The 17,784-nt window shown below is 34.1% G+C and overlaps 2 protein-coding genes across 2 annotated transcripts in view; both read right to left on the bottom strand.

Annotated features, from left to right (window-relative positions):
* LOC136800038 (cilia- and flagella-associated protein 100-like) overlaps positions 1 to 17,784 on the bottom strand; it is a 38,258-nt gene that overhangs the window by 19,274 nt on the left and 1,200 nt on the right. The window contains exons 3-9 of the mRNA XM_067056658.1: positions 17,014 to 17,203; positions 2,914 to 2,981; positions 2,519 to 2,572; positions 1,791 to 1,900; positions 1,033 to 1,113; positions 348 to 423; positions 68 to 109 (exon numbers count right to left, since the gene is read on the bottom strand). Of these exons, the coding sequence (XP_066912759.1) occupies positions 68 to 109; positions 348 to 423; positions 1,033 to 1,113; positions 1,791 to 1,900; positions 2,519 to 2,572; positions 2,914 to 2,981; positions 17,014 to 17,203 (621 nt within the window). The remainder of the gene's footprint in view (positions 1 to 67; positions 110 to 347; positions 424 to 1,032; positions 1,114 to 1,790; positions 1,901 to 2,518; positions 2,573 to 2,913; positions 2,982 to 17,013; positions 17,204 to 17,784) is intronic.
* Positions 6,246 to 12,403, bottom strand: LOC136800703 (uncharacterized). The gene is made up of 2 exons (XM_067057361.1): positions 10,758 to 12,403; positions 6,246 to 9,149 (listed from the first exon to the last, which is right to left on the bottom strand). The coding sequence occupies exons 1-2, from the start codon at positions 12,327 to 12,329 to the stop codon at positions 6,246 to 6,248; spliced, it is 4,476 nt and encodes a 1,491-aa protein (XP_066913462.1). The 5' UTR covers positions 12,330 to 12,403.

Below are 17,784 nucleotides of genomic sequence, written 5' to 3'. Positions count from 1 at the left end.
TGAAAAAAAAATTAATGCTACAATCAGTAAATCAATATTATCTTCATTTATAACCAAAAAAACTTACTTTTTCTTGCATCTTTCGTCTTTTTCTTTCAGTGATGATGTACTGAAAAATGAGAGGACAAATATTCTCAAGAGTGAATAAAATTGAAAAAACTAAAAGAAAAACCTATAAAAGCTAATAGCTGACCCAAAACAAGGTTTATTATCAGGTTCACAATATAAAAGTGATCACTCATGGTCACTACACTGTACTGTGTTGGTAGAAAACTTCAGAGTTGAAAAATGAACAGGACAAATTTTCCTATCAAAAGTAACCGCAAGTTTTTATCATTGGGTCTTACCGGTGGTGTCAGCTTATCGAGAAACTTTTTGTACAAAACAAATTCTTTAAGCAGGTCTTCATTCTTTGCTATTTCACTGAAAGAAATGTATCATCATATCATAAAAAGATAATTACTACACGTTTTTTTTTTTATAAGAACAAACTATATAAGAACATAAGGCTTCGAGGCCCAAAAGTTTTAAAGAACATTCTAAGAACATTCTAAGGCTTTGGAGACTTAAAAACATGCAATTTCTTAAGAAATTACATCAAAATGCTCAAAAAGTGCTGAAAATAAGAACATTTTAAGAACATTTTTAGGCTTCAAATCCAAAAAACTAAGAACATCCGAAGGCTTCGAAAATTTTTGACGTTCTTATAAAAAAAAAAACGTGTATGTCATAAAAATCTGCTCTCCTATACAAATTTCGCGCCCCAATTGTCTACGCTATTGATATTAGTTTGTGTTAGAAGAATACCAGTGATGAAGACTTCAGCCTCGGAAGGACCTTAAAATGTGCTCCCTAACTAGCCTGACAATGGATTGAATCTTGGTTTGGATAGGAAAGTGGCTCCCACTTCCAATCTAAGAAAATCACTTCTAGTGATTTAAATTCAATGCTCCAGGCTTTCTGAGATTTTTAATATGATTCTTATTTCGCGCTCTTGTCTAGACTCAAAGACACAAAAATGTTTTACATTACCTCTTAATGGCCATCATCTGAGCATTTATCTTCTTGATTTCTGCAACTTTTTCCAACTTAGCTTTTGTCTCAGTCTCTGCTCTGTAATCGAAAAAAAGAAATAAGTCAGTATTATGTAGCTTAGTCAATAGAATATTAGCCTTTACAATTCAAGGATTATGGATTCGACTCCATTCACCACCAACTCAGCGATTGAGTTGCTCAAGATTGACTAATTTATATTAAGGAACGTTGACCAGGTGGTTGAAGGTGTCAGCGTCTCAAACCAGGGGATCGCCGTTCGAATCCCTGTTTTACTTCATTGATAGCCGAGACGGCTGGTCGTGGACCCCGTGAAAACAATAAAAAGAAACTGCCTAACAGTCCTAGATTACTGAGACTCCATTGGACGAAGGATTTTTTGAAAATGTTTTTGAAAGTTTTCTCTTTTGTCCTAATTCTGCTGTATTAGCCTCCTTTTTAAAAGTTTTCCACCCAGGACATTTTTATTCCACCCCCCCCCCCCGCCTATTAAGTTTTGAGACTTTTTCCAACCCCCCCCGCTTATTCCAAACCCCCCGGTTATTAGGTACCCGAGAGTAGTGACTGGTAAAGTATGTACGCCGCTTCACCTTTATATTAAATCTCCCAGATCTAACGCAAATGAAAAAAAAGAATAAAGACTTCCTCCCTCCCGACGTCTACCAACTTAAAGGGGCCTCATTATTGGAAGACAAAACCCTTTCCAATGCCATGCTAATTAAAAATTAATTAATTACATTTTGATAGCTTCGACAGCATTCTTATCGTTATCTTTTAAGAATTCGTCAAACATTGAAGCATCTTCTTCCAAATATTTTTCTGCAAGTTCAAGTTTTCGTTCTTCTGCCTGAAGGTGAAAGATTTGTAATTAACATTGAGAGTCGTTTATAATCTCTGTAATAAGGTAATATGGGTGTTATAGGATAATACGATAATTGCTACAGGATAATATCAGTTTGTACAATCTCTGCAATTTAAGTCCCACTCTTATTTTTGCTTGTTTTTACTATGTCTGAATAAGTCATACGACATGGGTTTTATAGTTCAATTTAAGTTTTGGCCGGTACCGCCAAAAAAGCTACTGTCTGTTGTACATCAGGCTTTGTGAAAATAAGTTTTATAGTTATCGCACGGTACAGAGTACAATATGGGATATATTTTTCGAGTTCAGATTTTTCGTCCGAGCTTTTAGGCGATTGTGAGTATTGAAAGGAAAAAAGAAAACATTCCCGATGATAAATTTCGGGCTAAGACGCAAAAGTAAGTACAAAAAATGATCTTTCGCTTACCAGACCCCTTTTTTGAACGCGGTCTTGTATTTGTACGGCACAATATGAAATACAGCATTCATGTACGCGTTTTTAGCCAATCAGATTGCTCATGTTTCATTTTGACGATAACGGTGCAAAAATAAGAAAATCACTTGATGATGTAATGAAAAGAATTAAAAAATGTATTCTATTACCTGAGCAACTTCTTCCAATTTTCTCATTTCATCACGTTTGACACCAAGGGAATACTATCAAATTTAAGATATTGAAAAAATCATATGGAACAAACTGTAAAATCTTGTATACTTAGAAGATATAAGTGACTATTAAACTTTAGATTATTTTATTGTTGAAAAGGAAAACAGCACTTTGATTTGGGGGAAATTTCTAAAAAATCTTTCCATTTTAGTTTTTAGATAACATGAAAATATTAATGTAATATAGACCTAAACCCAGGTTTGCCTATAGCACTCCCCTTCCCCCTATTCCCCAAACGAACTAGCACAGGGCCCACTTAAAGGTTTTATTTTTACAAAAGTGTTCCTGTGTCATATCAGACACATATTTTATATCAGGACAGTGAACCAACCTGAACCAAAAACATTTCTCTTTTCTTGGCAATGTAATCATCAAGGTGTTCTTTCTCAACATGTCGATCTGTAGAAAAGAAATTGTAGAAAAGTTTTTTAATGGGGGTGGATTTATTATTAGCTAGGTTAGATTATTAAATGATTTTCTGTATTATTATCATTATTATTAAGAATAAAATTAATAAAATTCAAGTTGAGTTTGATGGCTGACGGTAGCCTAGAAATCTAAGCTAGTTTGATTCAGTCCCTATGTATACGTCTGATAGTAAGTTGTAAATGAATAACTGGGACGAGATGAAGTTTTTACAAGCTCTTATTTGATTTGGTTGATCGTTAACCAGTAATAAAACAATTTTGTAACTTTTTCTAAAGAACGCGTCATTTTTATCACTTCAAATGACTAATTATTAAAGTATTTTATAAAAACTCCATATCATCTGGAATAACTAGTATTCCAAGGCAAACTTAAAAATCCACAAATATAAAAAAACCTTTAAAGCACCGAATGCGCTATATTGCTATATACCGTGTGCCATAGCCTTGTGAATACGGGCTTAGTTAACTAGACTAGGCTGATAGGGACTTGAAAATGAAACCTATTTTAAATATCAATTTTTAAATTGGATCATGCTAAACTATTTTTCAACCCTGGAGAGACAATTTTTATCCTGGATGACAAGTCTTGGACCCTAAAAAGGTGGTAAAAATGACTGAGACCATGTTTGCACGTGACAGTTCCTTTTCGCTCCGAATTATTATTGGCTAGAAGTGACGTAAAACTTGAATTTAACCAATAGAATGGGTTCATTTTGTTTCGGAGCGGAACAGAATTGAAACGTTTGAACATGATCTGAAAATCAAACCTGTCAAATTTCGATTTTTCAAAAATTTGTGACCGAAGGCTATAGAGTGAAATCACAAAGGGATCGGAACCGGTTATTTCTAACTTACATAAATTGCGTGGCACAACGTGGTTTTCACACGTCTTTCTCTTATGTGGGAAAGGTTGAAGGTTCCTCTCTAAGCCTTTGGCTATATTCGATTGCTAGCGACCCTCTATCAGTCCTACCTGTACCCAAATTTGTCTACGAAGACCTAAATATGCCTTTTCACAGTCGAAATGAATCATGGGTAATCAGGGTAGTAACGACTCACAGTTGGCTAGAAGCAAAAATCTTCAAAACTTTTTCAAAACTTTGGACCAATAGTAAGTCATCATTAGCGCGCAGAGGGCCTGATTACCCATTACGCTTTGCGACTGTTAAATGGCCTATATGGATAGGAGGTTATATATGCTATAAATGTAGATATTAGTTAACCAACCTAGTTGTTCCGTTGAAATGTCAAGATTATACCTTCTGTTGATGATGCGAGGTGGCTTATAACTTTCGACTTGCTTAATGTATAACATATCACATACACGTCTTTTTACAAGAATATACTCTATAAGATTATTCGTTTTGAAATTGGCCCAATTAAGAATAGGCTATGGTCGACTCGACTAAATTTATCTGATACCATGTAATTCTATTGAGTCTGATACTAGGACAAGGAGTCTTACCATTTTTTATAAGAACACATTTTATGAGAACACCGAGTCTAAAATTAGACAAAAAGCCAATATATAAGAAAAGTGTGAAGTTGGTAGTGTATAAGTTGACTAATTTTTAACAAGACATTAATTCGGCAAAAATGAAAAGAATAGGAGAAAAAGTTAGCAAAGAGTAGATCTGCCTTGCTTTGACAGAAATTTAAAAAATATTAAAATCTGATAAAAGTCTAGTTTCTTTGTACGTTTCAGCAGAAAATTTATCACATCCCTTCATATCACAGTTAACTGGCTCAACACATAAAATTCAGAAGGTTTGCAGTATTACTTAGATTAAATTAAATTTGCAAATATAACTTAAAAAATATTATGACTAACATAAAAAAAACTTTAAATTGTAAAACATACAGGGGGCGGGGTCGATACACGTTGAGTGACGTGGTGGTATACCCAAAATAGTTGAAAATTCTTTTAGTACCATGGGGTACTAAAGTAAAATACAAAAGAGGTGTTGCCAAAAAGAATTGGAATTTTTTTTAGTAAATTGGTACTTGAAATAGTAATTTTTATCTTTTTTGAATCTTTTTTGTATTTTCAAAATAATTCAAAATTTTCGCATTTTAAGATAATTTCCTAAACTTGAGAAAGTTCAATTAAAATTAATTTTGCATTCAGTCTATAATATCCTCAACGATTTTAGAACATGTGTACTAAATGACCACTTCTCCAAAAATTCTCAAAGATTATTTTTTTAGTACTCATAAAACTCATAAAAGTACCGAACCCCCCTGAATTATAAAAACTATGCAAGTTTTATAGTAAATATACATAATTCTCAAGATATTATATAACATTATAATATTATAAAAATTATTGAAATTGAAAAGGAAAAAGCCAACAAAAGTTTTTATGCAAATAGAAAGATATAGCCTAGAGTTTGACTTTACAAATCATTAAAAGCAGCAAAAAAGAGTCTCTTTTATAGTCATCTAGACAAGAGTTTTAAGCTTTATTTTTTGAAAAATAAAAGTAAAAATTCTTTGTCAAAAAGATATAATATATTTTGATATAAAAATTGTATCATAGCACAGGTTTTTGAGAAGTAGATGTTTCTCTTCTACACTCTTCATTTTAATTTTTCGATTTTCTTGGATCCTTCCTTTTTAATAATATTCAACACATTGGCTATCTTTTCAACGAGCACAAAGCCGTTATCAAATTTGAATTGTCTCCGTTGTAGACTATATTGAAAAAGACTTTCGTAATGAATTTGATTAGGTAAAGGAGTCAAAAATATATTTTCGACCAATTAAAAATCTCTCTTTACATCAGGAAGATTATAAAATACAGGGTGATTACGGGTTTATCACCCTGTTTGCTACTTGCATCAAACTAAAAGAAGGAAATCTAAATTGAAACAACGATCAAACCATTCCCAAACATCAGTAAAATCAATAAAACGATCGTTCAATAATCGCATCATATAGTCTGACCTAGTTTTTTTCGGAAAAATTGATAAAAAGAACCGCAAAAGGTCTTTTAGCATCGAAAAGGTAATGTGAATATCTCTTGAGCTTCTTTCGTTCGAAGCTTGTGAAATTTGTTCGATTGTCTTTTCCAAAATTTGAAAAAAATTTGGTAGCCAATCACGTCGCTTGAAACGCTTCAGGTAATCCATGATGTATTTAATAACGTAAAGTTTGAATTTCTTTAATGCTATATTTTCAGATTTTTTGTCTTTTTAAAGCATTGAACCCAGGAAGTGGTAGAAACATAGACAAGTTATTGATTTGGAAACCTTCCCAAAAATCTTCTTTCAAATGGTGAGGAAGTATAAGTTTCCATCAAATAATCGGTACTAAAATACTTCTCCCAATCATCAGTATTGAAAACGATGGGAATGTCACGCATCACGCGAGGAATGAACACCCGATCTTGATTGAAAAAAAGCTGATTTATAAAAAACCGTAAAATGTCTTCCAGCATTGAATAAGTCAGGGTGTTTTTGTTTGAGCTTTGTGAAATTTGTTCGATTGTCTTCTCCAAAATTGGAGTTAAATCTTGTTGCCAATCATCATGTCTTTTTAAACGGGTCATGTCCATGATGTATTTACTAATATAAAATTTGAATTTCTTTAATGCTATGTTTTCAGATTGTGTAAACTTTAGATTACTGAAGGTATGTGGAAGTAATTCAGGTAGGCTTCCGATTTCAAAATGTTTCCAGAAATTTTCATTCGCCTGTGGAAGCATTTTTCCAAAGTCAAATTCAGTGTAAGTTTTCAGTAAATAATCGATACTAAAATACTTCTCAAAATCATCAGTATTGAAACTGATGGAAATGTCACACATCACGAAAGAAATGAACAGCCAATCTTTATCGAAAAAAAGCTGATTTATAAAAAACTGTAAAATGTCTTCCAACATTGAATAAGTCAGGTTGTTGTTTGACCTTTGTGAAATTTGTTCGATTGTATTTTCCAAAATTGGAAGTATGTCTTGTAGCCAATCACGTTCCTCGAAACGGTCCATGTAATTCACGATGTATTTAATAACGTAAAATTTGAATTGTTTTAATACGATCTTTTCAGATTTTGTAAACTTTAGATTACTGAAGTTATGTGGAAGTGAATCAGGTAAGCTTCCAATTTCAAAATGTTTCCAGAAATCTTCATTCGCCTGTGGAAGCATTTTTCCAAAGTCAAATTCAGAGTAAGTTTTCAGTAAATAATCGATACTAAAATACTTCTCCAAAACAAAATAATTGAAATTGATGGAAATGTCACACATCACGAAAGGAATGAACAGCCAATTTTTACATGAAAAAAGCTTGGATATTAAGAACCGTAAAATGTCTTCCAGCATCGAATAAGTCAGGTTGTTGTTTGAGCTTTGTGAAATTTGTTCGATTGTTTTTTCCAAAATTGGAAGTAGATGTTGTAGCCAAGCACCTCGCGTGAAACGGTTCCGGTAATCCACGATGTATTTAATAACGTAACATTTGAATTGTTTTAATATGATCTTTTCAGATTGTGTAAACTTTAGATTACTGAAGTTATGTTGAAGGAAATAAGGTAGGCTTCCGATTTCAAAATGTTTCCAGAAATCTTCATTCGCCTGTGGAAAAAACTTTCCAACGTCAAATTCAGAGTAAGTTTTCAGTAAATAATTGACACTAAAATACTTTTCCAAAACAAAATAATTGAAATTGATGGAAATGTCACACATCACGAAAGGAATGAACAACCAATTTTTACATGAAAAAAGCTTGGATATAAAGAACCGTAAAATGTCTTCCAGCATCGAATAAGTCAGGTTGTTGTTTGAGCTTTGTGAAATTTGTTCGATTGTCTTTTCCAAAATTGGAAGTAGATGTTGTAGCCAAGCACCTCGCTTGAAACGATTCCGGTAATCCACGATGTATTTAATAACGTAGAATTTGAATTGTTTTAATATGATCTTTTCAGCTTTTGTAAACTTTAGATTACTGAAGTTATATGGAAGTGAATCAGGTAAGCTTCCAATTTCAAAATGTTTCCAAAAATGTTCCCTCGCCCGTGGAAACATTTTTCCAAAGTCAAAATCACTGCGAGTTATCATTAAATAGCTAATATTGAAGTATTGGTCGAGGCTTTTTTGATCGAATTCATTGAAAATGATGGCCATTGTAAATGAGATGTTAAGTTTATCATTTTCAGACGAAAGATCTGTTAACATAAACAGTAAAATATCTTCCAACATTGAAAAAGTTATAGTGTTGTTTAAGGCTCCAGAAATATGTTCGATTGTTGTTTTCAAAATGGGTAGAAGACCTTGTAACCAATCACGTCGGTTGAAACGGCCAATGTGATCAATAATGTATTTTCTCAAGCAATCTTTAAAGTTACTGAGATGGAGTTCATCCGTAGTCGATATATCTAATAATGAAGATATTTCAGTAAATGGAAACGATTTCAAATTCGAGTTTTCATCTGTTCCCACAATAACAAGCATGGAGGTGCATCTCGATATAATGTTACATTCATGGCGTTCAATGTCTCCATCGTCATTTTCATTAAGCTGGTAAATGACAACCGGCCATTCAAAACCTGATAAAAAGTTTCGTGATGTGACAAGGATATTCCCCTCGCTTATAAAATCTATAGGATTTTCTGCATCAGAAAAATCACTTCGATTGCAGTGGTAATACTTAACTTTTTCGTTCGACTTTAAGTTAAAATTTACGTCGTCTGACACTAAGAGAATACCTTTCTTGGTTTTTAAACGAACTCGAAATACTGCTTCATCAAATGATTCTGTGTAAACGGGGCTTGGACCGCTTGGAAAATTTTGGGGTGGCTTTGATATACCATTTGCGTATTGAAAAAGGCTTTTCTCAGCAATAACCATTGCTTTTTGGGAAATTTCCTTCGTATTTCTAAGATTTAAGCCTAGCTCGACGATGATAAAACTTTGCCCAAGGTCGTTCTCTGCGATAGGAAAAGACTTATTTCTGGATCGACATGAACTACAGGGAGCTATCCAAACGATCGAGACAGCCTGGATTAAGTGCTTTTCAATTTCTCGGGGGAAGATTTTCACAATTTTCAAGCAGTCATTGGCAATCCAATTCCCATCCCACTCATCGAAGAAAACAGCTTTAACATGAGAGAAATCTTCAGGATTTCTCTTGTCGATTAATGTTTCCTATAAAGTAAAATTATTACCTTAAAGGAAGAAATTTTGGCGGGAAGAAAATTTGGCGGATTTGGTCAAAATCCGCCAAATTAAGTTCCCGCCAAATTTAATTTTTTGTTCGTCATCCACCAAATCAAATTCCCCCCAAACTTAAGTTGCTCTATTTATCCCCCCAAATGTGTGCTATTTCAGGTTTTAAAACAGACATTTCCTTTTTAAATGGCGTTTTTTTGGACAAAAATGTCCTTCGTTCGCAAAATTAAATTCCCGCCAAATTTAGATTTTCAAGTTGACCGCCAAATTAAATTCCATCTGAAAATTTTTTTTCAGGCAATCCACCAAATTAAATTCCCGCCAAAATTTCTTCCTTTAAGGTATTTTAACTGGACAAACAACAACAAACTGCTAGTCAGGGCTTGAGCTCAGTTTTTATCAAAATAAAAAAAAAACTAATTTAGGCTTACAAACTTTTGTGGACAGAAACTTTTCATGATTTATGCGATTTTTCGGTTCTGCGAAAAAGTTAACGTCACATCTCACGAGAGACACATATAAAAATAATAAAAATATAAAAAAGCAACATGCTGAGTAGACGTACCTTAACATCACCACTTTAAATGATTGTGCAAAAAAATCAGAAAAAAATACCAAGTAATCGCGAGAAATGCTCATTTTCCCTAAAACTGATAAAAAGGAATCTCCCCAGAAAATCCGAATCTTACGGCCAGAAGAAATTTTCCAAAATAAAAACGTCTTTTATCTTTATGAAAAAAATCAGATAAAACTAATGAAGCAATTTCAAACAAAGTCATAAAAAAACCATTCTTAGGCACTTTTTGGCCCTAAAATTTGCCAAAAATTTTTTTTTCGAAAATCTGGTACCGTCACTTTTCAGGTACTGTCATTTTGAATCACTATGCAAAAAAAAAATAGAAAAACTAATGAGCCAATCCCGAGAAAAACTGGTAACAGACGAACGAACGAACAAAGGTTAAATTAAAGGACCTCCAAGGTAGGTCCAAAAATCTATGCAAAGCGATGAATATTCCTTGAATCCGATAAAAACTGTTGTTTTTCGACTGCAATAAAGTGTTAAAAGCTAAAAGTTTACTTGAAATTTGACATCCATCACATTTTTTAATTTTTTAAATAATTTTGCATGTGCAAAAATGTCAAATGACGTTAACTTTTTCGCAGAAGCGAATAATCCCGGGGGAGGAGGTACTTAAGCAAAAATAGGTGCTGGGTATGTGCGGACGGTAAGGCTCAGTTTTTTCACCTTTCAAAAACACTCTAAGGGTCACCAGATCAGAAAATTTTAAATTAGTCTCTCTAAGGGAAAGAAAATTCACTATTTCTAGGAAATTTTTTAGATTTAGAAAAGGATTTAAAAAATTCTCAAGAAAGTCTCTCTAAGGGTCATCTTTTCAGCAAAAATCTGTCTCTCTGGAGGACCCATCCGCACATACCCCTCATCTGCCATCCCTAATACCCCCTCCCCTCCCCCGGGAAAACCGCATACAAGATTGGTTTTTAAGGGAATAAAGCATATTGGCCATTTTGACGATCACATTTTATACTACTATAAGAACACACAAGTGATTTTAATATACTTACCACATCATTAACAACATGAATACCATATTTTTCGAGTTTATGTTTCCGTTCAAAGTAATGAAGACTCTTTCCATTGCAAACGACATAATACACGCCGCCTTTGTACCCATCAGTTTGGCTCATTTTGATGGCTTTCTCTTCAAGCAAGAAAGTTTTACCGGTTCCGTAACCAGCTTTAAAAAACACTTTGTTGTATTTCGAATTGTCGGAGCAAATTAAGGGCATTTGCTGTTTGGAATAAAACATTATGTTGTGAGCAGTAGATAACGAATCAATGACATTACAAACATAATCAACCCAGTATGAAGAAGTTATTGGTCTCGGCTGACCTTTTTTGGAAACATGAATAGTGAACACTATGATCTGAAGAACTCTTTCCAACTGTTGGAGAGATTGACTAGTTGAGCTTTCAGGGAATATGTTAACGACATTGGATAGCCATGTTTCAATATCTGTGGTGGTGTTGATATAATGATTTGAGAGCGGTAAGGTAGGGTCAACTTTTTCTGTATATACCACTGGGAAGAAACTCCATCCAGGTCCAAGTTGATCGCCAAGTTTTGTCTCGAAGATCGAGTGATATGTATCGAGCTGTTCGAAAGCTTTTGTGTCATTGAGTTGTCGTTTAGCTTCAATGCCAATAATTAATTTTCGTTTCCATGAAAAGATTAGAAAATCAAATTCTTGATGATCGTTCTTCGAAAACTCGGTCAAGAAATTAACCGATGATAAAATAATTGTATCCTTTAGAATGTCATTGTCTTTTAAAGAATACAACTGGTCTACCAGCGAACGCTCCACATTTTCCCCACGGTGTGCAATTTGTAAGTCGAAAAACCACCTCAGTCTAGTATCTTGGGGTGGAGATTTACAAACTTCTTTTGTGATGTTCTTAAAGTTTTTAGCACTAGAGAAAATGTTTACCAGGTTTGAAGTTGGTACATTTTTATTCAACAAATCCAGACAATCTTTGATGAAATCTTTTGTCATTGTTGTTGGTAAGTTTTCTGGTAAATCCTCTGGTTGAACTTCTTTTAGCATCAGATACATAGCTTTCATCTTGATAATCCATTTGTCGAAGTCTCTCTGGTTGATTTCATCATTTAGTTGTTGCGTTTGAAGAAACAATTCTAGTTCTGTTGTGAACCAAAAATCTGGAGACTCCTTTTTCAGGTTTACAAGTGTATCTTTTATTTTCAGTTCAATTTCTTTGAAATTTAAAACAGCCATTGTGTCTTTTTTACAATATTGGTTGGACATGAATTCTGACGGAATAAAGACTGGATCATGACAGTTTTGTTTGAAAAAGAACGAGTCTCCATATTCACGTTCAAGAAGGTATTTGGCTGCTACGATGGGGTCATTGAATGTTTGACTGTTACCAAGGTTGAACCATTGTTTTTCTTGATGACCAAGCCGGTTTTGGCTTTCAGGTAGTTGTGAGATTTCTTGATAAATAGAAGTAGCTGATGTGCATTTGGTGACATCGATGACTTTGACTGACAACCCCTTTAAACGTTGCGCAATGGTTGTAGTTGCCATGGTTGGAGTTGCCATGGTTGGAGTTGCCATGGTTCATTTTATAGCTTAATTGGACAATTAAACCATTGTATTTGTTTTTATTGTAATAATAAATCTAAAAAACGATATTCCATTAACATTGTTGAAAGTAATGGACTCGATTTTTGCATGCTTAAACTAAACATTGAGTTTAAACCCCCGAAGTGGTCAGAACCCGTCAGAAACTATTGGATGGGAAATGAAGCCATTTATTTGCGCGTGGTTTTCGCACAAACACCAGATATAGAGTAAAATCCATCACCTGAAAAAAATATGCTGGTCCCAAAAATCCATAGTGGTGGTTTGAGGGCTTACTGAAGTTTAGGCCTTTTTTTTGCCAAGTGTAAAAGTCTGAGAGAAATATTTTAAAGTTGCCTGTAGAGCCCATCCAGTTTGAGTGAAAAACTTCAAATTTTTAACATTTGATCTTTGTTACTTTAATGGGACAAACTTTCGTGGGTATTAAATTTCGTGGATTTTGCGGATTTGAGTGTCATCCACGAAAATCTGCGAAATTTAGTCCCAATGGAAATTTGGAAGGGCCTCTTCCGCGAAATATTTCTATACAAAACTCAAAATATGTCAGATAAATACTATTTGAATGGTTACTTGCATCAAAGAAGCGCTAATAATGTGTATCTCAACAACCAACATGCATGATTTGGCAGTAAAAGCCACAAAATCGTGAAAATATTGCCACCCAATAGTGCCAACCGCGAAATTAAGTCCGCACAAAATTTTTGAATTTCGCAGATAGGCCCAACCACGAAATTTAATCCCCGCGAAGTTTATCCCATTAAAGAAGTAGTTTAACACCTTTTAACTAAAAAAAATACCTAAAATGCTCAAAAGCTGAGTAATCGAGGCTTAGATTGGTCAAAAGGTGAGTTTTGTGTCATATCTAGGCCGCCATTATGGAAAGTGCCATCAAGGTCACATGGACTTTTTTACACTTTTCCGTGAGTACTTTCAGAAAATCAAAAGAACCCATGTAACCTTTGTTGCAACTTAAAATATTTTCTCTTTAAGTCAGACTTTTACATTAGGAAAAAAGGCCTAAACTTCAGCAAGCCCTCAAGCCGCCATTATGGATTTTTGGGACCCAAAATTTTGAGATTTGAAGTTTTTCATTATTGTCTACCAAATGTCCAAAAATGAAGGCAAACAAAATTTTAAACTAACAAAATTGACACTTTTCCAATACAAATGTATTTCTTATGTCAAAAATATCGTTTAAACCGTAATTTATTGAATATTTAGGAAACATTCAGGCAACTTCTTTCTAAAACCTTTGTTAGAATACAGTAGCTTTTTATAAGAACAAAGACATGGCGCTTTTCTTAAAAGAGGATACCATAAACAACATCTCACAGATGCGTACACCAAAGCATCAAGTATCGACAGATCTGATCTTCTTAAAATACAAAAATAAATCCAAACAACCACTCTTTATAACAACAAAAACCTACCCAACATACGTGAAGCAATCAATAAACACTGGGACATAATAAAAATAAATGACGAGCTAGCAGATACTTTTAACGAACAACCCAAGATCGTATATAGAAGAAACAAAAACCTTCGTGACCTAATATAGGTCAAACAAAAATAAAAAACAATAAAGTATTTAGAAAATCCCACACACTGAGAGAAGGCAAATGTCGCCCATGTCTCACAAATTCCAGAAACCTTTGCTGTCGTCAAGTAACCACAACCTCCACGTTCGTGTCACAACAAACAAAACGCCAATTCAAAATATTCCACAATGTCAACTGTAAAAGCAAATACGTCATCTACCTACTAGAATGTCAAATCTGCAAGATCCAATACGTCGGTAAAACTGAAACACCCTTCAACGTCCGTTTAAACAACCGCAGAAGCAATGCACTTCATCCGAAAGAAGACACCATCCCAGCGTGCAAACACTTCAACAAGGAAGGACATAATTTCAATAGGTGTTAAATTTTTCGATCATTGAACAGCTAAGAAATATCGAAGGAAATGAAAGCCAGCTGAAAAACACCATTATATCACGAGAGAACTTTTGGATCAACAAACTAAAAACCTTAAAACCCAAGGGTTTAAACCAAGAACTCAATTTGATAGCGCCTTAAGTCTGTGTTTAAACGTCCATTTTTTCCAGATCACTTACAGACGGCTCATAAATATACGCCACAAAAAAGCGTTTATTTGACGTCAAATTTTTTTTTTTAAAGACCCACTAGATCAAAAGTTAAGGGGTGGTATAGGAAAAGGCCCCCCCCCCTAGTTCTGAACCGTCCCTAAAAGCCTAGGTTGAATAGGATTAAGAGTTGTAAAAATCACAATATCTAAGTTCAGTCTGCCCAAAAAACAAAACAACGTTATGTGTTTACTGGGTTAGAGTGTAGTTTGTTTTCATGTCTTACTTTGCTGAAGCCACCTGAAAAGATTGCTATCTCAAATTTTCCCTCTCTCTCTACGAGAGGAAATAACAGTTGTAGTTTTAGTAAACAAAATTTTATCTCATTATTCTTGTCACACACTATCACGCGTTATCTCACCGTGGAAACCGATCTTAATAGAGAGGAAATTTGGGAGTTCCTTATCTCAAACTTTCCCTCTCTCTACGAGAGGAAATAACAGTTGTAGTTTCAGTAAACAAAGTTTTATCTCAAGTTTCTTGTCACACACTATTACGCGTTATCTCACCGTGGAAACCGACCTTAAAAGAAAAAGACAATAGCACAATGTAAAACTGTCTTTTAATTCTGACACATAAGATTTTAAAAGGAATATTATACTTATTATGGCCTTAGAATCCTTATAAAAATCTTAAGGGAAAACCTCATTAGTCGTTGTTCGACTCTTTTCAGAATTTTTTATTATGCTCTTCTCTCAATGGTGAAAAAAGCTGGACAAAAATACTTGAAGGTTTTACTCTGGACCACAGAAGATTTCTGCAAGCCAAATATCTCAAAACAATAATTTGATCTATCTAATATCTCAAAACAACAACTTGATCATTCCTTTAAAAGCAAAAAGACTGGGAAGATTCATTCAAGTAATATATGAAATAAGTTTACTTCACAACATTTCAAACTATTTGAATATCCATTCAACTTCAACTGACATATTACATTACATTACATTAAAAAAATTCTCCTCCGATAAATGTCTCCTCATCACTCTAGCTACACAGATGTATAATTAGGGTGTAGTATTTTACGAGTGCAAATTTTTTTAAATCGTGTCCGTTTGGTTTTTCCAACTACCTCTATTGTCAAAAACAAATCAAGACAAAAAAACAAAAGCTTTGAAAAAAATTGATTTGTCTTTTACAAAACCAGCTCTGTTGCCGGGAGAGGAAATAATTCATTCCGTTTGTGTTTGTACTGATTGAGTAATTTGTTATTCAATTAGCCGTCCATTAGCCGTCTTTATTCAATTAGATGTCCATTCGAAAGGGCTTATAGAGATTCAATAGAAAAAGAAGGTTTAAAAGTATATTTACTACTTTACATTAGAAGAATATAAAAGCATTTTTATAGCACTTCTTTTTTATAAGCAATTAGGTTGCTGAACGGCCGGAACCTTGAAACCAGCAAAATATATTTTTTAATTATAAAGGAAATTAATTCGTAAAGGAAAAACTTTTTAGATCTTATTACAGTAAAAATGGTATGGTATAATATTAGAGGTAGTCTTAGCAACTCAGAAATAGAATTATAATGCTAAGAGGCCTTGAACATGGATGGAGGTAAAATTTGAATTGCTAATATAAAACATGTGTGTATATCTTATTATCTTATTAATGTATAGTCTTGGCTTTACTTTGAATGAAGTGAAATGAGCAATATCTCCTTGGTAATATTAGGAGCTGCATTTAGTAGCTATGTCAACCTATTTAAGATGACAAAATGGGCTATAATTTGGTGTTAAACCCTTAGTGCCACAATTTTTCGATTGTTACAGCCCTGTGCCGGTGGATCAATACCGACCTGTTTTGTTTTTTACCCCGCCCGCCGAAAACTGTTTGAAAGCTACAGTTTCGGAGTCATGACATTTTTAATGGGTTAATCTTAAACGAGAAAACTTTTGCATGCCCCGGAGCGCAAACGTACAACCGCCTCTTGTCACGTAAGAAATCAACGGGCACGTTGAAAATCTGAACAGCGCGCAGTCTCAACGCAGCTGGGCTTTCTTTTTTTTAGAAACCGGAAACCGGTTTTAAGAATATATCAATATGTTGATATCTTATTTATAAAAAATACTTTCTATTACCGTATTACTTCGAATAAACACCCGGGGTGTTTAAAAGAAGGGGGCGTTTATAAAATTACTTTCAAGACTAAAGTCGAATATTTAGAGCAAATATACCCTTTGTTTTAGTTCTTTAGGATTTTAGTGCAAAATTACTTTGGTTCAACGACTAAAATTGCATCGAAAACTGCTCTGGTTACAAGAAATAACTAAAATCTTCCTTTTCAAACCCAATCATCAACACTGGTATCGAAGTACTAAAGTCACAATAAGTTTTTAATAAACGCCCCTCCCCTAAAGAGGGCGTTCATTCGAAGGGGACGTTTATTCGAGGGGGGATTTATTCGAAGTAATATGGTATTCAAATCTCTATTATTGAAACACATTATATTCCCCTCCTTTCATGTGTCAAATTATAAACGAGGGTCAACAGCATTGCAACGTGTAAGCATACCTTTAGTAGTGGACAATACAAAATCAGGATCATCACGTATGACCATTGTACCATCATTGTTTTCATCCTCACCACTCAAGTCATCATCTGTATCGCCCGCTGGCCTGATCATGGCTTTCGTACGAGCGTTCACGCGTGAGGTGTAGGTTGTCTTTTCGTGTACTTTCAATTTCAATTGTTCTTGCCGCTCCTATTGGGATAGAAAAAGAAAGTTAAAGCAATCTAAAAATGCGTATAATTAGATGTAATTACCTTTTATCGGCCACTTTTTTACGCCGGCCCTTATTGGCGTTATTTTTAGGCTCTTGGCGTAATAAGGGCCAGTGTTAAAAGGGCCGGTGTAAAAAGGGCCAAAATTTTGCAAGTTTTACTTTAAAGTGGCGTTCATTTTTTATCATTATTTCTAAATTTAAAGGATTTTAGGTATGATTCGAAGACAAAAATAATCCATTGTTTTACTCTATATCTAAAACTTCGCAAAAATCAGTGATTTTCAATGGAATTTTCAACAGTTTACTACTGAAAATGATATTTCAATGTAAATTGAAGCATAAATAGCCATTCTAACAAATTTTGGCGTTATTTTTACCCAATTTTAGCCCAAAATCAGGCTGTGGCGTAATAAGAGCCGGCGTAAAAGGGGCCGGCGTTAAATTAGGGCCGGCGTAAAAAGGGCCGATAAAGGTTAATAGATAAATAATCGAATAGACCAAAAATGATTGGAACATCAAGGGTCTTTGAGATAAGACTCGATTGCTGTCCTTTCCGAAA

Source organism: Clytia hemisphaerica, unplaced genomic scaffold, assembly GCF_902728285.1.
Source record: "Clytia hemisphaerica strain Z4C2 unplaced genomic scaffold, Clytia hemisphaerica genome assembly, whole genome shotgun sequence".
Lineage (NCBI taxonomy): Eukaryota > Metazoa > Cnidaria > Hydrozoa > Leptothecata > Clytiidae > Clytia > Clytia hemisphaerica.
The sequence above is the reverse complement of the archived record's forward strand: the minus strand, read 5'-3'. Positions and strand labels throughout refer to the sequence as shown.

Bases quoted from the DNA above. Each gene is read 5' to 3' on its own strand.
- LOC136800703 (XM_067057361.1), bottom strand. From the start codon at position 12,329: ATGGCAACTCCAACCATGGCAACTCCAACCATGGCAACTACAACCATT. The intron at 9,150-10,757 runs GTAAGTATATTA...TTTACTTTATAG, and splicing joins TTCATGTTGTTAATGATGTG to GAAACATTAATCGACAAGAG.